This window comes from Colobus angolensis, unplaced genomic scaffold, assembly GCF_000951035.1.
Source record: "Colobus angolensis palliatus isolate OR3802 unplaced genomic scaffold, Cang.pa_1.0 Scaffold311, whole genome shotgun sequence".
Lineage (NCBI taxonomy): Eukaryota > Metazoa > Chordata > Mammalia > Primates > Cercopithecidae > Colobus > Colobus angolensis.
This window is the reverse complement of record NW_012116389.1, coordinates 1,388,016-1,410,139: the sequence shown is the minus strand read 5'-3', so window position 1 is coordinate 1,410,139 and position 22,124 is coordinate 1,388,016. Positions and strand designations below refer to the sequence as shown.

The 22,124-nt window shown below is 39.2% G+C and overlaps 1 protein-coding gene across 1 annotated transcript in view; it reads left to right on the top strand.

Moving 5' to 3' along the window:
• Nucleotides 1–22,124, top strand: part of ULK4 (unc-51 like kinase 4) — a 728,320-nt gene that overhangs the window by 248,775 nt on the left and 457,421 nt on the right. Inside the window, exons 28-29 of the mRNA XM_011950984.1 lie at nucleotides 16,698–16,749; nucleotides 16,848–16,992. Of these exons, the coding sequence (XP_011806374.1) occupies nucleotides 16,698–16,749; nucleotides 16,848–16,992 (197 nt within the window). The remainder of the gene's footprint in view (nucleotides 1–16,697; nucleotides 16,750–16,847; nucleotides 16,993–22,124) is intronic.

Sequence of the window (22,124 nt, the reverse complement as noted above, 5' to 3'; positions counted from 1 at the left end):
TTTTTTTTTTTTTTTCAAATCTGTATTGCTTTTTATAACTTCCTGTTCCCTGTATTTTCTAGTGTGTGTCTTATTTATTCATGTTTGTTATTCAGTCTTTCATATCAGAAGACTATGAAAGTCATCTTTTGTCTGTGGTGTCTGTTATATCTTGTTCATGCCCAAATCTTCCTGTTTTCTTGGAGGCCTGAGTATTGTTTATCCTTGTTGATCATTGTTCCTGAAATCCATTAGAGGGCATTCCCTGAAATCAAGTATGGATGTTCCTTCCTCCATAACATGTTTCCTTCTGCCAGGCACCTAAGGGCTCTGCCAGTTGGGACAGTACCTCAGATCAGCATCATTTGTACCCAGTGTGCAAATCCCTGACAATTTAGGTCTGAGATCATAACTTCCCAGGGCAGCCTCCTCAATTTTCAGGAGTGTGAATGTGTGTGGAGGGGTTGGTGAATGAATCTAGTTTTTCCTTACTTTGAGAGTATAATCTCCTCTCTGCAGGTGTCCGTTTCTGTGTGAGGTGACTCATAAAACTCTGTATTCTAGGAGGATCTGAGTGCAGGGGTCCCACTGATACCTGTGTTTGTGTTGTTGCTAAGTGCCTCCTGGGCAGTCAGCTCCATGCTCTCATGGTCTCAACTCTCTGCCTCAGGTTTTCATTCAGAAACTAGTCTGAAAGCTCCCCCTGTTTTCAGGGCTTAGGGTTTAGGGTCTATATTTTATCTGGCAGTTTTCATTGTTTTCTGTGAGAATGTTAATCCACGTAACAGTACCCACCATAACTAGGAACCTGTTTGTCATGGTCATTGTCATAGCAATGAATTCATCAAATAAGATATGACTTGCTGAGATGTTGCTTATTAATTCTTTTGCCTAATGAGCAGTAACTTTATGCCTAATTTGTTAAGATCCAGTATTTATAAATATCTATTTTGCATTTAAATAGAAATTAGTTTCTTTTCTAATCATGAAATGCAAGCATACTAATTATTGTAACTACAGCATCTATTATGATAGAAGAGGTATTATTGCAACTTACTGGCTTCATAAAAATATTTTTTAATGCTATAACTCATGAGAAATTTTCTAATTACCTCTTTTTGAGCATGACTAGAATACATGAAGATGAAGATCTAACACCCCAGGGTGTTTGATCTGTTGTTTGAAATGTTAGCACACATGATGTTCAAGGCTGCTGATCAATACTATATTGTATGGAAGTGGCTAAATACATTTGATTCTTGCTGAGCACAAGCACTTAATTCAGATTTTTCCCAGAGTTTTAGACCATTTAGCTCCTCAGAGTTGAAATCATCAATCTGGCCTATAGGACAGTGAGAAAGCCACATGATTTGTTTTGTACAGAGAATTTGTTCCCCACTCATGGTGGTTTTGGAAAATATTATTAATAGCAAAGGGAAAATAAAGATGACTTCTTTATTAGAAAGTTCTGGCTGCAATATACATAATTTGATTAAAATGTATTTCTATTTAACTTTAGAAAGTAAGCTAAGTCTTAATACTTTTTAATGAAAAACCTATCCTTTTGTAAATTTTTCAGAGAAAGGCTGGTGGCTAATAAATAATGAATAATCTAGCTTTAAACCAGTCATTTGAGTTAATACTTAGTGTTGGTGGTGATGTAGAGCACATGGAACCCAGAAACACTATACTCAGTGAGAGTGTACGTTGGTACAACTACTCTGAAAAATTGTTGGGCAGTAGCTACTAGAGCTGAACATATGCGTATACTGTGACTCAGCAATTTTACTTCTAAATATATATTCAATACAAATGAGCTAAGAATGCTCATAGCTCCAAACTGGAAACCATCCAAATTCCCATCAAGAGTCTGTGGATGAGTACATTATGGTATAGTCAAATGATGAAATGCTCTTCCACAGAGAAAAGAAATGACCTTCAGTTACACTTAATGACATGGATAAATCTTACAAATTTAATGTTGAGCTAAAGTTAACAAATACAAAATACCATGATTCCACTTGCAAAAAAATTAAGAATAGACAAAACTATTCCAAGTCATGATAGTGATGACCCTTGGGTGGTGACTGGTAGGTGACAAAGGGGGCTTCATAAGGTCCTGTTCCTTCATCTAGGTGCTACTTACATGAGTATGTTCATGTTGTGAAAATTATCTGAATTGTATACTTAGGATAAGTACATCTTTATGTATATATCTTATTTGTGAATTAAAAATTTACATAAATATGAAAAAAGGTTTAGAACTTGGTAAAGGTAAGCCTATATACAGGTTGATTATCCCTTATCTGAAACACTTGGGACCAGAAGTGCTTTAGATTTTGGATGTTTTGGGGATTTTCAAATATTTGCATTTTTGGGATATTTGCATTATCCTTATTGGTTGAACATCCCTAATCTGAAAATCTGAAATACTCTAATGAGCATTGCCTCTGAGTGTCATGTTGGTACTCAAAAAGTTTCAAGCTGGGCATGGTGGTGAGCTCCTGTAGTCGCAGCTACTTGGGAGGCTGAGGTGGGAGAATAACTTGAGCCTAGGAGTTCAAGACCAGCTTGGGCAATGTAGCCATAACCCCATTTCTAAAAAAGAGAAAAAAATGTTTCAAATTTTAGAGCATTTCAGATTTTAGATTTTTGGATTAGGAATGCTCAACTTGTATATACAGTCATGCCTTGCTTAAAGATGGAGATGCAGTCTGAAAAATGCCTTATATGGTGATTTTTTTTGTTGTGCAAACATCATAGAATGTACTTACACCAACCTGAGTGGTGTAGCCCATTGCACACCTAGACTACAGACCGGTACAGCATGTTACTGCACTGAATATTGTAGGTGATTGTAACAAATGGTAAGTATACCAGGAAAAGGTGTGGTGAAAATACCGTATAAAGATAAATGTTACACCTTTATAGGATGCTTACTATGAATGGAGCTTGCAGGACTGGAGTTGCTTTGGGTGAGTCATTAGTGAGTGGTGAGTGAATCTGAAGGCCTAGGACATTACTATACACTACTGCAGACATTATGAACACTGTTCACTTAAGCTACACTAAATTTATTAAAAAATATTTTTTGGTCGGGCACAGAGGCTCACACCTTCACCTGTAATCTTAGCACTTTGGGAGACTGAGGCAGGCGAACCACTTGAGGCCAGGAGTTCAAAGACCAACCTGGGCAACATAGTGAGACTATATACCTACAAAAAATTTAAAAAACAATTAACTGGGCATAGTGGTGCATGCCTGTAGAAAAAAAATATATTTTTCTTTCTTTAGTATCAAATTCTCTGTATCTTACTATCACATTTTTACTTTATAAACTTCTAAAAACTTTTTGACTCTTTTGTAATAACATCGATTTTAAAACACACATTGTTCTGTTGTACAAAAATATTTGATAAGCTTTTTTCTATTTTTGAAATTTTTAGTTAAAAATTTTTTTCCTTTTTAAACTTTTTTATTAAAAATGAAGACAAAAGCACACACAATTAGTCTAGGATTACACAAGATCAGGATCGTCAAGACGTTGTCAGTAAGCAATAGGAATTTTTCAGCTCCATTATAATCTTATGGGACCGTCATCATACATGTGCTCTGTTGCTGACCAAAGCGTCATTATGCCATGCATGACTGTGTATATATATTTAAAGTTAACTGATGTGAATAAGCATCTCTACCTATCTTTTATTGGTGTGGATTCATATTCTGTATTAGTTTTCTATTGCTGCTGTAACAAATCACCACAAATTTACTAGTTTAAAACAACACAAATTTGTTATCTTACAGTTCTGGAGAGTCAGAAGCTTGAAATGAATTTTAGGGCTAAAATGAAGGTGTCAGCATGGCTGTATTCCTTCCAGAGACTCTAAGGGAAGGGTCTGCTTCCTTGACTTTTCCAACTTCTCGAGGCCACCTGGATTCTTAGGCTTGTGGCCCCTTCTTCCATCTTCAAAGCCATCAGAGCAGCATCTTCAAATCTCTCTCTAACCTCTGCTTTTATTGTTACATCTTCTCTGACTCTGACCATCCTGTCAACCCTTTAAGGACCCTTATTGTTATATTGGACCCGCCTGAATAATCCAAGATACTGTCTCCTCTCAGGGTCCTTAACCTCATCTGCAAGTTCCCTTTTGCTATGTAAATAACAAATTTGAAGGTTCTGGAAATCAGTACATGGCTGTCTTTGGGGAGGCATCATTCAGTCTACCACAGATTCCTATTTTTATCAATGACTTCATTACTATATTATTTTGGTCCTGATATTTTCCAGATTTGGCTAGTGCAAGCCCTTTCAAGTTGACTTCTTTCAAGTGTCTTTGTGACATAGCCTATTCTTTTTTGAATGCTGCCTTATTTTATGTTACAACAAAATATTTTTTCCTCAGTTTGTTACTACTCTTCCCTGGCTATGAAATTAGTCATTTCTCTGAGGAGCGCTGGTTTTCTTTACTGGGAAATGGCCTTAGAGACCAAGATGGGGCACTAAATGTGCTCTTCTCTTCTGGGACATCTTAGCTTCTAGCCCTTCCAAGAAGCAGTTAGGAAATACATGCATGTATATGCATTGTGATGGTCTGAATGTGTCCTCAAACTTCATATATTGAAACTTAATCCCCAATGTCATAGTATTAAGAGGTGGGGCCTTGAGAAGATGATTAGATCATGAAGGGTCCCCTCTCATGAATGGAATTTGTGTCCTTTAAAAGAACTTGAGGGAGTTGTTTTGGCCTTTGTACTTCTTCTGCCATGTGAAGACACAGCTAAAGGATGCCATCTTGGAAGCAGCCCTCACCAGACATTGAACCTGCTGGCACCATGATCTTGGACTTTCCAGCCTGCTAAACTGTGAGAAACACATTTCTATTATTAAATTACCCAGTCTAAGGCATTTGTTATAGCAGCCTGAGTAGACTAACACATATGCATATGAACACACATACATACCGTATAGTCACAGATGGTTTGGCCCTCCATATTCACAGGTTCCACATCCTTGGATTCAACCAATAGCAGATAAAACATATTTGAAAAAAAGTGAAAAGTGATAATACAACAATAAAAAATAATACAAATTAAAAAAATAGAGTATAACAACTATTAGCTGGCACTTACATTGCATTAGATGTTATAAGTCACCTAGAGATGATTGAAGGTATATGGGAGGTTGTGTGTAGTTTATATGCAAATACTAATGCCATTTTATATAAAGGACTTAAGGATTCCTGGATTTTGGTATAGGGAAAGGGATCCTGGAACCAATCTGTCTCAGATACTGAGGCCCAACTATACTCAGCATTCCTTATGTGAACCTAGACTTCTCATCCCCCAAGTTAGATTGTCTGCGCTATCTCCTCCTCCTTTTCTCTCTAGGCCCTGTTCAAAAGTAATTTCTGTGAGACTCCCCTCTACCCACCCAACAGAGTATGTCCCTCCCTGCTCTGGGGTCCATAGCTTTCTATACCTCCCTCCATAATAGCCCCTGCGATGCTCCTACTGAATTACGTGTTGACACATTGGTCTCTCCCTGGAGCCAGTCCCCTGTGGATACTGAGGGACAGCTATACGTACTTGCATACACGTGCCTATATGTACACACATACATATTTGAAATCATAAGTTCACAATGCTATCTTCGTATCCAGTTTCCTACACAGTTCTTTCTTGCCTTTGCCCATTCTATATTTGTGTATCCCTTTGTAGAAGTTTTGGCTTCAGCATCATCAGCACATTTTCTTGTTTGCTTAATCCTTTAATACATTTAAAATTGTTATGGAATTGCTTCACTGAAACCAATACCAAAACAAACCAAATGAGGTCACAATTTGTTTGCTGAATTCCTTGCCTTCCCAACCTCTTCTCATCTCCAAGCAACACTGGGAGTATATAGTCAATACTGTGTTCATAAGGTACTTGGATTAGCTCCCTTCCCCACTTTTGGTGTGGTTATAATATTCGTTTGAAGTACTGTTGATTTGTCTCCGTTCACTTTCAATTTTAGGTTTTCTTTTTCTCCTTCCTCTTTTGTTGCTTTTAATTTTTAAAATATGTAGAACATGGATGTGCTTCCAAAAAAGTCAAAACTATGGAAAAAGATATATTCAGAGCAGTGCCACTCCCTTCCCTGAAATATATATCCCTTCTACTCCATTGCCATTCCATCATACTCTCCTTACCTTGTAGATAAACAACTTCATTGTTTTCTGATTTGTCCTTTTAATATTTCTTTCTGTAAAGAGAGTATATGTTTTCTTATTTTTCCTTCTTATACTGTAAGTAACATACTATATACGTTCTTTTGCATTTTGCCTTTTCCTTTAGTAATGAGTGTTAGAAATTACTCCATATCAGTTCTTAGAGATTTTTCTCACTCTTTATTAAAACAAGTTTAGTATTCCACCAATGTTTGGCCCACTAGGTAGTTGCTTAATATTTGTAATTATAAGCAATAAATAACCTTGTTCATATTTAGTTTCCTATTGTTGTAGGTGTATCTTCGGGGTAAATTGTGATTTACCAGTTTAATCACTAGAAGGGTGATTTTGGGATCAAAGAGTAAATACACTTGTGCTTTTGTTAGATACTGCCAGAATCTCTTATGTAGGCTTTTACCATTTTTCTGTCTCACCAGCAATGTATGAGAATGCCTGTTTCAACACAGTCTTCCCAATAGTGTGTTACCAACCTAACATAACCGTGGGAATTCCTTAACATTTTTATAACTATTTAATATTGGAAAGAAGATTTAAACAAAGCATCATCTTGGGCAACAATAACTTTAAGAACAAGTAAAATAAGGTTTAGTGATGCAAGTGTTATTTATGAATTTCAAATGCGTTTACTTTTGTTTAGCATGTACTATTGTCCCAGAGCTGTCTTAGCATTCCTAAGTCATAGACATTCATTTCATTTGGGACAGGGACATGTCATTGAGAATCGTTAACATGCAGAGAAACTGATATACAGAGAAGCTAATGTGCACATATATTCACACATTTTTAAAAAAATGGGTGGGGGTCCTAGTTTGAGCAAAGAAATAAAAGTCACCAGGCTTGGGAATTTCCATTTTCAAAAAGTTCAGTAGGTCTTTGCTTTCAGAACACGTGTCAAATGAACTTTAGCACAAGTGAATGTCTTTAAGAAATCAATATTACTAGTATTAATTATTAAAATTCCTTGGATTATTCCATATGAGTGTATTATCCCTACACTAAAATAAATAATGAGTGATGGAATTTTATAATAGAGATCGCTGGTACAGAGGAGCTTGATTAGGGTGCAATGGCATTTATTTTAATACCATTAAATATATATTACATATGTCATTAAATATGCAGCATATAGTAGTATATATAAATATGTATATGTATAAATTCTGTGGAAGATTCTGGAAGGGCAGAACATTGGTGAGCATATTATCGAACTCCACAGCAGCAAAAAGGTACTCATTGTCTATTGTCTCAGTGATTCAGTCTCTTTTTAATAAGGTGACCCCGTACCAGTGAGCAAAGCCATGCCCATTCAACGGTTTAGAACATGTTTGCTGTCATATACTGTGTCAGATTTTGTTGTCATGGTTTTCTCACTATGAATTAGAAGTGACCTGGTAATGATAATTTTTAGGGCTTTGTCCTTTTTTTTTTTGTTGTTCTTTATTGTCTTGCTGCATTGTTGCTGTTTGGTGTCGGGTTGTCGTTAAAGCGAACAATTTTAATTTGACTCCTCAAAATGCAGATTGCGCTTCATCATGTATCAGACTACACTCTCCAAACATCCTGTATGTAACATGATTAATCAATAAGTGTAGTATTAACTCATTCTTTGTGTTGGTGTGTTATTGGGTTTGAAATTTCTCAGGTCCTAAGACAATTTAGCCACTATTTTAGTTAAAAATCAATGGATGTTAAAGGAAATGAATAAATAGATAATACTGTTTAAAAGGATATTTGGAAGAGAGAATTTCCCATCTTTGGGGGAGGTATTGTTAGTGGTGGCAAATCCGTATGGGTCTGCAACAGTTTCAGTTCTTGCCTCCTCAGAAGAAGGAATTCGACTCATGGGCATAGGCAGACTCAAGGCAAGTTTTAGAGCAGGAGTGAAAGTTTATTTAAAAGTTTTATAGCAGGAACAAAAGGAAGTAAAGTATACTTGGAAGAGGGCCAAGTGGGCAACTTGAGAGATTCAAGTTTGTGGTTTGACCTTGGACTTGGGGTTTTATACGTTGGCATGCTTCCAGGGTCTGCATCTCTTCTCCCCTGATGCTTCCTTTGGGATGGGTTGTCCACATGTGCAGTGGCCTCCAGAACTTGGGAGGGGCCACATGTGCGCTGTGTTTACTGGAGTTGTACACATGCTCACTTGAGGCAATTCTTCCCTTACCACTAGAATGTTCCCAGAAGGTCATATACCAGTTAAACTCTGCCATTTTGCCTCTTAGTGCACATGCTTGAGCCCAGTCACCTAACACCTTAGATCTTACCAGGAAGCTTCTGATCACCAGTTTCAGGTGTTTCTATCTAGGGAGACTGCCTTTCGCTAGCACTGACTGTGACCAGTAATTTTAGACAGTTAACAACCGCCTATCACCTGATGTTGCCTGATGTTCCTGGTTGGGGTCAGGGGCCCTCTCTTGCCCTGCTCATGTCTGCCTGCCTACCTGCTGCAACATTATGAGCTTGGATTATGAGAGAAGAACCTCACTTTTGCATATAGGTGCTCTGTCCTGGAAAGGTGGTCTGGTTGAAGACAGAAAAGCTGTTACCTGGAAACATATGCCTGGCCTTTCTATAGCTATGAGGCCATGGATGGTCTGTATGGAGTTTCTGTTTCTTTTGTAGGCAAGATTGGGGAGTGGCCTAGAACCCTGGATGAAGAAAGGGGATAGGGGTAACAGAATAGCTAAAATTTGTCTGCATAAGAAATAAAAATGTATTGGTTGGTAGGAGAGTTAACAAAAGAGGAAAGGAGGCAGAAACAACGAGGAGGGCTGCCTAGAAGCCAAAAAGTTAGGCAGCAGGACAGGAGCCCAGAGCTTGTGAAGGAAGAAGGCCTGTGAGAAAAGTTAAAGTTGCAAGTGATTGAAGATGATTAAAAACAGATAAACTTCAATTTTAAATTGTTGGTGTTGCTGCTATAAACCCTCCATTACTCCAGACTTTCAATAAAGTCTGGTATACATACCAAGAATTTGTGAGTCTTCTAAATGTAATTATTAAAAAGGGCTATGTTCTATGACTTACACTGGTGGGTAGAAATCAACAAAGATCAACCAAATGCTATAGCAAAGAAGCTGGCCAGCATCGCTAGCATTTGGCAGAGACTTAAAGGCAAGGAAGGGAGTGGGAGAGGGAAGACTTCAGGTGTGCCCTGATTGGAGGCTATTGGCAGGGGAAACTGGAAGTGGCTCATTAGAAGCAGGACATCCTATGTGGTTGGTTCGGGGAACATTTTTGGCTTTCTCTAGTCGGCCCTAAGTTGGAAGAGTACAAAAAATACTGAAGATGACAGTCATTGACTAAATCCTAACCATCCCAGTCTAATTATTACCGAGGTTGTGGTTTTGGCTTCCCCACTGGTTCCTGTAGAGGTTGTGGGTTAGAGTTCTATTGTCATATATTGTCATATATAGTCTGGCTCCCACCAGTATATTCAGTCTCCCAGAAGCAAATAGTAGGCAGGAGAAGGTAAAAAGCAGATAAGTGAGGTAGAAACTCAGAGTTGGCAGTGAATCATGGGAAAGTAAATAAGCCTCTGCAAATTCCCAGAAATCTTGGAAAGGACACTAAATTGCTTAATAGCATGCAAGGCTGACGGTTTTATTTGAAACTCAAAGTTTAGGGTGACCTCAGCTGATAACTAGGATACAAAAGCAAATTACGTTTTGTTTTGTTCTAAAGAAATTGACATTCTGTACCATAAACAAATACTTTTGTAAGTTCAAATCTTTTAAAAAATACCTTCTTTATACTGAAAAAGAGTATGAATAGAGTTATAGCAGTGATGTAAAAAGTGGCCCCAAGAAAACTTTTTAGCTATTTGGTTTGCTCATATATTCTTAGTAAGGGCCTTAGATAAACCATCTATTTGTTTGTTTGTTTGTTTATTCATTTTTTAGGGATGGGGTTCCACTATGTTGCTCAGGCTGTTCTCAAACTCCTGGGCTCAAGCGATTCTCCCACCTCGGCCTCCTAAGTAGCTGAGACTACAGGTGTGAGCCACCATGCTTGGCTATACCATCTTGGAGAATGTAGTGAGCCAGATGCAGGTCCTACTCTGAATGACTCTCTCATACAGAGAGTTCCCATATATGTCTGTTTCTAGACTCTCTATTCTGTTCCATTGATCATATCTAGCCCTGTGCTTATAGCATGTTATTTCCATCCTAGTAAATGTGGAAACTTGTTAGAGTTAGGCATCCTTTTCCCAAGCTTTCTTGGAAGTTTTCTTTTGTTCTTTTTGTTGTTGTTAAGATGGAATCTTGCTCTGTCGCCCAGTTTGGAGTGCAGTGGCACAATCTCAGCTCATTGCAACCTCCTCCTCCCAGGTTCAAGTGATTCTTGCCCCTCAGACTCCCGAGTAGCTGGGATTACGGGCACTTGCCACCATGCCTGGCTAAGTTTTGCATTTTCAGTAGAGATAAGGTTTCATCATGTTATCCAGGCTGATCTCAAACTCCCGACCTCAAGTGATTTGCCCAACTCAGCTCCCCAGGTGGCTTCCAGGCGTGAGCTACTGCACCTGGCCAGTTTTCTGTTCTTCTTGATCTGCTTTCCATGTATATTACAGAGTCAATATGAGGAGTTCCTGAAAACCTTGTTAAATTTTTTTTTTTGTGTTGGAATTATAGATTAATTTTCAGAGAATTGGCCTCTCTGAGTCTTCTTATTAAAAACTGTGTTTTACCTTCATTTATTCACTTCTCTAACGTTCTTGCTTTCTTTATGTAGATGTGCGTTCCTGACCTATAATTTTCCTTCACTCTGAAGAATTTCTTTAAATATTTCTTACAAGGCAAGTCTGTTGGTGAAAAATTTCTTCAATTTTTGTCTGTGAGAAAGTCTTCATTTCTCCTTCAATTTTGTGGGATAATTTCATTGTATACAGAATTGTAGGTTGGTGGCTTTTTTCTCTTAGCACTTTGAAAATTTCATTCTAGCGTGATGTGTCAGGCGAACTGAACTTAGGTAAATGGACCTTTAGTGTGAAGTTTTATGTTTATAAAAGGCCAGGAGGTAGGCTGTGTTGGTTGTTTGTGGTAGTTGTAGGTTTCAGAGACTAAAATTTCCTCTAGTAACCGAGTTGTTTTCTCTCCTGTTGTCTTTGGGTTTCCCTAAGAACTCTGTCTTAAATACCACCTGTGTCAGTTGTAAGTCTGTGTTACTATACTGAAGCCGTGTTGATGTTGTGGTAAGATGCTGGGGGAAGGCATGTATTGTATAGTTCTGTGATTAGGTCTTACTCTTTTAGTGAGCCTGAGTACCTAGGCTGTGACCTTCACAAGTGCTTTTCAGCACCCCCAACCTCCCACTGTAGGTGAGACAAGAAGGCTAGAGGGGCCTGGAGTTGGGCATTTCCCTTGCCCTGGGGAGTTAAGTTCTGCTAAAACCCCATTAAGTTAGGCTGTTGTAAAATAGCTTCCCTGAGTCCAGACCTTTGTTAAACAATGCTCTGGGCATATTTCAAAATAGTTAAATTTCTCCTTCCCCTACTGAAGCACCAGGAGATTTTTTCTCCAAGTTCACCCTGAAAAGTGGTGTTGGTGGGGAGCTCCTGACGGTAACACTTGCAGAAGCGTGGGGGCTCTCCTAAGGCTGGGCCTCCGGGAGTTTTTAATCTCTCATACTAGTCCATGCTCAATCTCCAACAGTTTCAGTCAATCACCCTTTATGTTGTTGTTGTAATTGCTGTCTCCAGCGGCGGTTCCTGCTCCTGGTAAGCTGTGATTTTCTGAATTTGCTTGTTGCTCCAGTTTTGAGGATGGTGGTTTCCCTATGACTTCAATTCTTTGACCTATCTAAGAAAAGTTGTTGATTTTTAGTTTGTTTAGCTTTTTCTTTGTTGTATGGTTGGTTGTGATGATTTCCAAACTCTTTACATGTTGGTCTAGAACCCAGAAGTCCATCAATGACTATAGTACCTGTAAATATATTCATATGCATATACACACACATATATGCACACATACATTTATATCCATATATATATATTCTTGCTAAGATCACAATATTCCAGTTGTAAATGGAATTGTTTTGAATTATGTTATTCAGTTGGTTGTTGTAGGTACATATAAATGTTATTGACCATGGTCCTTGGGCTCTCAGTGCAATAGAAATTGACATGAGGCCAAAAGAGTTTTTCCATACAAGGCTTCATTGGAGCTTGTGCCTGGGCATAAAGGAAGCATCATGAGAGAGAATTCTCAGACAAACTCTTTGAAGAGCTGGTTGGAAATTTTTATTAGGCAAGACATAAGAATTAATAAATAGAGTAGGATATGCAGTCTGGGCTGGGCAAAGAACGTAAAGGGTAGGGTATACAGGTCAGCACAATTGCTTATGATGTTTATCTTGAGAAATGGGCCACCTGGTGGTCTGGCCAATGACAACAAGGCTGTCATTCCTTCCTGAGGTGGAACACTCTGCAACTTTGGTTTATTTTGGATCTCCTAAGGCCAGTTATTGGAATTCCTTAAGTAAAAGGCATGGTTAAACATTATGGGAGCATAGAAGAACAACAGAGTATGACTAAAGCCTTGGGATTAGTGGGTAAGACATCAGTGAGGTAGTGGTGTGGGTTTTGTGATCAGTGGGAATGTATTAAAGAATGCTCTGGTGAGGGTGAGCTGAAGCCAAGCCCCATTCCTGCTGTCTCATTCCCTGCTGAGAAATTTCACCTTCTTTATGCTTAAGGAGAAAGGGCCGAAGATCTCATCTTCAGAAGCTACTTCCTGCCGAACAAGTTATTGTCCTTGCCTAACCTTTTAGGGCAAGCAGTTTTTATAAGATTTAGAATCACCTCAAAGGTAGCTCAGAGAAAGGAAAATTCAAGACAGGAAGTCAGAAGTTGTTCATGGAGGGGAAAATAATAAATGGCAAAGGTCACACAAATATAAAACCAGAAAGGACTCATTCCCTATGCCAGGTATTGAACCCAGGCAGCCACTGTGAAAAGGCACAGCCTTAGCCACTGAGCTACAGCATGAGGCAGTGGTCTTTTCAGAAGGAAACTCGAGTAGCCTTTTTCAAGCTTGCAAGGAATTTCACCTGCTCAAGATAATTTGTAAGGCTAGCCATGACATTCTTATGCATCCTTCTTTTTAATTTAAACCTTTTAAAAATTGTTGAGAATAAGAAAAGTGCTTTTCCTTTAATGATGTACTTAGGTTCAGTAGCGACTCAACCCAAAAACCCTTTAAAACTCAGATGGTGATTTTTCAGGTTTTTATAATATAAGCAAGTGGTATTTCTAGAGAGGGGGTAGAGGAGGCATCTCCATGGTCTCCAAGAATTTACTGTCTGAAATAGATTTAAGATAGCAAAAGATGACAAAAGCCCCTTGGGGTGGGACCTTTTAAGACAGAACTCATCTCCAAGGGCTTTTGACATATTTGGGACAAAGAATGTGTGCTTGTGTCTCAGACTCCAGGTTCTTTCAGACCAGCTACCTGACATCAGCCTCGGAATTCCCACCTTCTGGATGCTAGATAGCAAGAAAGGGAACCCCCCATGGTCATAAGGTCAAGCTCCCAAAGACAGAAAAGAAAATGAAAGGGAAACCTCATCCAGTTTTTGTTTCAAGGACCTGCAGCAATGTTTGTAACTGACGAGTCTGCCAAACAACAGGCTTATAGGGGTCATAGGCCTTGAGACAAACAATTGTCTTTACCATTTCACTCAACTGGTTTGCACAGAGAAGCAGGCCAGAAGCCTGGCTGGTCAGAAATCCTTAACCTTTTGCTGGCATGCCAGGTTTCTGGGTTCCCTTTCTGTGTAGCTTCTGGAAGAGCAAAGAAGCTTTTGTTGACTGCTCACTGCAGCATAGCTGTGGGGGCCAAGCTGCATTACAAGAGAAAGTCATCTTTTGTCCATTTTATGGAGGAACCGAAGGAAAGCCTCTTATCTTTGCAAGATGCCACCTAACAGTCTGCATGGGGGAATCAGATGTCAAATGAAACACACAAGAAGGAAAAATGGATCCGGATGGGAGTGACACAAACTCAGGACCCATGTGCTATCAGTCCTCTCTTCACAAAGATAACACCCAGGGTTTGTTGCAGGCTTGGATAGACAGACGACAAAGTCCACAGCCTTCCCTTTCCCACAAGGCGTGGCAAAGGGAGGGAACGTACTTAAAGAAAATTACAGAGCCCAGTGCCAGACAGTTTCCTACCAGCTGAACTGAATGACCGTTTTGGCCTGTGCTGCATGGGTGTCTATTGAGGTTGAACCGGTGCCACATGGGTGTCTACTGAGGCTGAATCAGTGCCACACGGGTATCTATTTAGGCTGAAACAATGAAGTTAATGAAAAGTGAAGGAAGGGAAGGAGAAAGGAAAAAGAAAGAAAAAGAAAGACACAACAAATAGAAGACCAGGAGGGAAGGGAAAGCATTGTCCGGGGTGGGTTGTGAGGAATCTCAGGGAGGCTGGAGGAAGAACTCACCAGTCATAGCAGCGCTGAATCAAAACTTCAGGTGACTTCCTGTCAGCCACGAAGGGGTCACATCCTGCTGTCCTGCTGGCTCACAAGCCTCCCTCCACAGAGGAGAAAAAAGCTCCCCATGTCTGGTGATCCCTGATAAGCCCTGAATGAATATGTTACTGACCATGAGTTCTTGGGCTCTTAATGCAATAGAACATGAGGCCGACAGAGTTCTCCCGGACAACGCTTCATTGGAGCTTATGTCCAGCAATGAGGGAAGCAGCATGGGGGAGAGAGAGAGAGAGAGAGAGAGAGGGAGAGGGAGAGAGTGAGAGTGAGAGAGAGAGAGAGAGACAGAGAGAAAGAAAGAGAATTCCCTGACTCTCTGAAAAGAGCTGGTTGGGATTTTGTATTAGGCAAAGCATGGAAATTGATACAAGGGGTAGGGTATGCATGCTGGACTGGGCAAAGCACATGATGGGTAGGGTGTGCAGGGCAGCGTATGTGGTTACAATGGTCATGTTGAGTAATGGGCCACCTGGCGGTCTGGCCAGGAGCATCAAGGCTGCCATTCCTTCCTGAGGTGGGACACTCCACAACCTTGGTTTGATAGTTTGGATCTCCTAAGGCCAGTTCCTGGAATTCTTTAAGTAAAAGGCATGGCTAAACATTTTGAGAGCTCAGTGGAACAATATAGCATGACTAAAGCCTTGGGGTTAGCGGGTATGGCATCAGTGAGGTAGTGGTGTGGGTTTTGTGATCACTGGCAATGTATGAAAGAATGCTCTAGTAGGGATGAGCTGGAGCCAAGCCTCATTCCTACTCTGTCTCATAAATACTGTTGATTTTTCTGTATTCATCTTCTGACAAGCTTACTTTTTTGACTATTTAATTGTTTTTAAATTTCTTGAGTTGGGCACTTAGATCATTTGTTTCAGTGTTACTCCTCTCGTGATATATACTATTCAACCTTTAAGATAGCTGTTGATCATGTTGGTAGTATTGATAGCAGCATATATTTCTTTCCTTTGCATAGTTTTTTCTTTAGACATAATTATAAGTTTGGAGTTCTCAAAATACCTTGGTGAAGCATGATATCTGTGCTTTGAGTGATGTAATGTGACATCACTTAGTGGAAGAGGGTGAACTAAACACCCCTGGTTCTTAGGGTCCTTGTAAAAATATTGAGATATACTATCACATAGAAATTTCCTATGTCAAGTGGAGATAGAACATGTTAATACTAGTGGGCCACCAATCACATATATGGAGATTCTTGCCTCTGCAGGGCATTGTTTTGTTGGTATGGAGAGCAAGATGTCATTTGGCGGTGCACAGATTCTCCTGCTCTTTTATCAGTATAGAGAGAACAAGTACACAAACAATGGGAATTTTGTTTGTTGTCACTAAAATAGTTCATCAAATGAAACAGTAGTTTTCATCATTAGACGAGCATAGGGATTCTTTCTTTTTTGGTATTTTGGAGGAAAATACTTGTCTTTTGGGGTTAAGTTTTAAACCATATTGATTGTTCTCTGTCTGATACAACTGGGAACTCACAGAGGTGGTTTGTCTAGTGGATTTACATCTTTGGGGTCTATTTCTAAAAATAACCAAGACCAACTTGTCATAGTTATTTGATGTATTTGATAAAACATGGGGACTGTGTGTCTCTTTTTTTCCCCAACATTTTGGTTGTTGTTTAGGTTAAACTTGAAGTAATGATCACCAGCTTATACATAACTAATCTGATGGTTTAATGCCAACCTGTGCCAACTAGATTTTGCATTATATTTTAAGTTCCTTTCATAGACCCTGAAGGTTTTGAGAAATTACTGTTTTGATTTTCATAATGTCATTTTGACCTGAGGACTTTTTTAGACTTAAATGAGCTTGGTGGCTTGTTAAATGTCATGGAGAGTTGAAATCCAGAATAAACTTAGCCATTGTTTTTTTCACTCCTTTGATTAGGGATTCTGTCTGTGGAAAAAATATAGATAGTGGTTGATATCAGTTTTGTGTTCATAGAGATTTGAACTAAGTCTTTTACGTGTTTCCTTTTAGGTTGTTGATTATATCCTGCCACCCTTGGTGTCCTTGGTTCAAAGCCAAAATGGTAAGTGTGATGACACCAGCAAGAATTCCATCAGTTACACATTCTGTTTTCATTCTATCTCCATGGAGTCACATTCTTGGCATTTTTTTTCTTTCAAGTGGAGTGGAGACTCTTTAGCTTGCGGTTGCTCTCAGAAACCACATCTCTACTCGTGAACCAGGAGTTTGGGGATGGCAAGGAGAAGGCCAGTGTCGATTCTGACAGCAATCTTCTGGCTCTCATTCGAGATGTGTTACTTCCCCAGTAAGTATCATGCAGTTGTATTCATGCAGGGAAGTGTAGGCTACCCAGGAAGCTTCTGTCAAACGAAGTTCAGTGATGGGGTTGGGATCTTGATGTCCTTATATTTATCCACATATGCTTGTGTACTCATTGTAAAAAAAGTTTAGAGACAGATGCAGGAACTGTTAGACTGCAGAAGACCCAGAAGAATTTCAGTTCATCTTCGAAGACATCCATTTAAAGCTTAATCTGTTTTCTACCAGAAGCATGATTTTGAAGTTATGCAGATTTAAAGGTGTTCATGGCTCAAGGGGTGAGGGTTATGATTGAAGATCAATATTACAAGACTACTGGAACATGAAATTGAGACTTCTGGCTCTACTCAGAAATAATAGAGATAGAGGTAATGCCTTTCTCCAAATTCTTGGAATAGAACTTAGGTTTAGTTCTGAGCAGGACTTTCTCGGGGTTGGGTGGAGGTGGCAGAACAGGTAATGAGTATTCATCAAGAGAAAGGCGTTTTGTATTCTTTTATTGCATTGCTCATAGAGCAAACACACAGCAGGATGACTACTGACAGCACCTAATGCAAACATGCGAAACCCCAGAATCTCACCTTATAGTTGAGGGGACACTGTCAATTTTATCAAAGCTAGTTCCAAAAAGTATATGCCATATGTCAATATTAAAGAAGATTTTGTGAAATTAAACAAATGCTAGATTGTATATCATGCATTAATATGCTTGCCTGATCATGGCTTTCTTCAGGACCTCGACCGCAGTCTGGGTCGGTTTGGCAGGTTTATAAGAATGACAGCCTAACTTAATGCTTCCCTCTACTGTTTCAACTTCTTGAGACACGCTGTTCTCATTAAAAAAAAAAAAAAAAGATCATAATAAACAAACCAGATGTAATTACATTCTGATTTTGGCCAATGTTAAGAATTTGAACTCTCTCATATAATATTAGGTTCACATTAAAGAAAACCCAAATAACTGAAATTGCCAGTTGCTATAGATGAAGCACTCAACTACTCCAGTTGGTTGAGGAAGGTACCTCATAGTGAGTGTGTGGGTGTTCTGTGTCGACCCTTCCACTGTCTGGGGGAGCCTGTCTTGATTGACTGGAGCTTGATCTGTAATGGCTTGATTTCTAGGCCAGCCTCTTGTTTCTTTTTTCCTTTTTACACTTCTGCAGTTGGTTTCAGGGACAGCTCTGATAATTAATATGTACTGTAAGAGTACTTTTGATGCCCAAAGTAAGACAATTATTTGAAACTTTGTCATGTGGAGTTTGCTCAGTGATAAACTGTCAATAAGTAACTTTTCAGTTACGTTTGTTATATGTGAGTGTATGTCTGTGGTCTACACTTACGTGAATTCAATTAAAGATTATACCCTTCTTTAATGGGATTAATGTTTCTAGTGTATTTTATGCTTCTAAAAGTATTCATATATAGTTATATGCATCTTTCTGACAAGAAAATGCCTTACATGTAGTTTTTGTACAAAATATGATATTTAAAGGATGTGCTTTGAGAGCTGGGTTCAGTGGCTCGTGCCTGTAGTCCCAGGTATTTGGGGAGCTGAGACTGGAAGACTGCCTGAGCTCAGGAGTTTGAGGCCAGCTTGGGCAGCATAGCAAGGCTCTGTCTCTTAAGAAAAAAACAAAAACAAAAAGAAAATACGTGCTTTGGATATCTGCTATGTAAAAACTTGTAGAGAGGCATTTTCAGGACTGAGATGTCTCCTCCACACAGTAGGGATCAGATTTACTCCAACAGGACTTCACTAATAGCTTTTTAGTTTACTAATAGCTTTTTTAAAGCTCTGTTAGTCTGAAACCACGTTTCTGTGTGTCTGAAGTCTGCCCAGTTTTGGAACAGTTTGTGAAATCAAAAGGGCTAACTCTAAATCAGTGATCCTGTGTTACTCATTGAGCTGGAATAAATATTTCCTTTAGTATGAGTCTTTACTTTTTCCAGAGATGAGGAATTAAAGAGGAAAATGTAAATGTAAACTGCATGGCAGTTGAAGAGCATAAAAAATGTAGATGAGTTCAAGCTTTTATTACACAACTTGAAATGCACTTCAGATAATGGTATGCAATTTATTTGGATGCGATGTGGAATGTTTTCAAACCTTTCAGACTGATTCAGTTGTGGTGTATAAGCCTTGGGTCTGCATTTCAGTCTCCAAGCCTTAGTTTTCTCATCTGTAGAACAGGGATAATAGTACCTACCTTAGAAGGTAATCGTAAAGATTAAATAGAATGCTTCTTTTGAAACACTTAATACAGTGTGTGGCAAATAGTATCCTCTTGACAAGTGTTTAGCACCATGACTGTTATTATTAGGCTCATTATTTTAATCTCATATTAATCTTTGAAGATTGTAATAGGGGAATAATAGTAATGGTACATATTTCATAGAAATGAATTGGCTGTTAAAATATATAATGTTTTTTGTGCGTTCCTGGCATATATAGTAAGGGCTCAATAGATGTAATGTCAAAATTTTTAAAAATGAAACGTAAGTAACACATTCATTTAACCTCCTTAACTCTAGAAAACTAGAACCTTGGCAAGGAGTTTCATCTTTGAAGATAACTCTTGGTAGTTATAAGTTTAGAAATATTAATAATGGAAAATTCATGCTCTCCATTGAGTATACAAATATAATAGCTTATGAATTAAGAAGTTGCTAGAGTCCATGGGAACTGTGTAGTACCCACTTCAATTTGGCAAGTAGACATATTGGTGTTGATACATTTTATTTTGTTAAAGTTTTAGCTTTCCCTTGACCTTAAACAATACTTTTGATAAAGCCACTGTGACAGCCTTTTCATGTACATGTATGGTAGGCTCTCCAGTTTGCACAGGGAAGTATTGTATTATTCAAGACTTCATTTGCAAACAGTAACACCCAATTCAAATTAACTTTTAAAGTAATTTATTTGCTCACATGACTGAGAAGTCAAAGACTCGTGGATACAGCTGGATTTAGGGGCTTGATTTCTGTCTGTGCTACTCCGTGTTTGTGTCTTTCTCGCCATCTTTTTGCTCTGCCTACATCTACTCTGCTTTGTTCTCAGATAGGCTCCTATTCTCATCCACTTTGTAGGTAAATGGTTCCTGGCAGAGAGGGTAATCCTAGAGAAAGGGTGGATATCTTTTCTAATACTTCTGGAAAAATGCTCAGGAAGAACAAAAATTTAATCTTGTTAAGTACCATGTAATAGCCATGTTCCAGGTGCTTATCAGAGCTGCTGTGTAATATGAACAAAAGCTCAGTTGTAAGAATAAATATTTGCATGAGGGCTCTCCAGAGAAACAGAGCCATTAGGAGGGGTGTGTGTGTGTGTGTCTGTGTGTCTGTGTGTGTGTGTATGAAGTAAAGATTTATTTTAAGAAATCAGCTCGCATGATTACAGAGGTTGAGAAGTCCCAAGATCTGCGTTTGACAAGCTGGAGACCCAGGAGATCCTGTGGTGGTGTAGTTGCTGTCTGAAAGCTGGCAGGCTAAAGACTGAAGAAGAGCCAATGTTTCTGTTCCAGTTAAAAGGCAAAGAAGACCTGTGTCCCAGTTCAAGGCAGTCAGGCAGGAGGAGTTTCCTCTTACTCAGCCTTTTTGCTCTGTTCAGGTCTTTGATTGGATGAGATTCACGCATGTTAGGGAGGGCCACTTGCTTCCCTCAGTGTACCGAGTCAAACGTTAATCTCATCCAGGAACACCGTCACAGCCATACCCAGAAAAATGTTTGACCAAATGTCTGGGTATGCTACTTACTGAGTAACTTGACAAATAAAGGTAACCATCACAACGTCTATCATAATACCATGAATGAACTGCGTGCTATTTAAATTGATGAATTAATATCAAAGAATCATTATCCTTTCTCATGTGCATGCTTTACTTTCTAAACAATGAACTTTAGGGGCTGAGCATGGTGACTCTCGCCTATAATCCCAGCACTTTAGGAGGCTGAGGCTGGCAGATCACGAGGTCAGGAGATCGAGACCATCTTGGCTAACATGGTGAAACCCCATCTCTACTAAAGATATAAAAAATTAACTGATCGTGGTGGCAGGTGCATCTAGTCCCAGCTACTCGGGAGGCTGAGGCAGGAGAATGGCCTGAACCCGGGAGGTGGAACTTGCAGTGAGCCGAGATCACGCCACTGCACTCCAGCCTGGGTGACAGAGCAAGACTCCGTCTCAAGAAACAAAAACAAAACAAAACAAAAAGAATGAACTTTAAAGTATTTGTTTAGTGCCTATCACATGTGGATTATAATACCATTTATAAAGAGATAGTATTTGAGTTAGAGTTTGAAACCTGAGTATGACTGGATAGAAAACAAATGGGGCTGCTGGGCACACCAACTCATGCCTGTAATCCCAGCACTTTGGGAGGCCAAGGTGGATGGATCACCTGAGACCAGGAGTTTGAGACTAGCCTGGGCAACATGATGAAACCCCATCTCTAGAAAAAAAAATACAAAAATTATCCAGGCGTGGTGGCGCACGCCTGTAGTCCCAGCTACTCAGGAGGGTGAGGTGGGAGAATCACCTGAGCCCAGGGGTGTTGAGGACACAGTGACCGTGATTCTACCACTCCAGCCTGGGCAATAGAGTGAGACCCTGTCTCAAAAAAAAAAAAAAAAAAAGTGACGGGGGCGCAGGCACCCCAGGCAGGAAGGGGATAAGCAAAGCTATGGAAGAGGTAGCATACTGGGCAGGAAGCAGTCTAGCTTGTTTCCAGCAGAAACCTGCATCTTCAGAGTCAGTTGAAATAAGCTGGAGAGACAATATTTTCTCTCTTCATCAGTTCATTTACTCACCTGATACTAAATGGATCTTATTTCACAGGCATGTTTCTAATTGTTGGAAATATTAATGACCAAGATAGGGATAGCCTCTGCCTTTTTACAGAGCTTCGTCTCTGACAGTTCCAAGAATTTCAGAAGTTTTTTGTTTTTTTTTTTAACTGAAGTAGTTTGTAAGTCATGTATGTAAAAATGTTTGCTGAAATATTAAGTTTATATTGAAGCCACCTTTATTAAACTTTGGGCCTATATAATGTTAGTAAATCTGGAGGGAGCATGTGTTGTTTCTGAAACTGTGCTTTGCTTTTGAGTTTTACAATTCATTT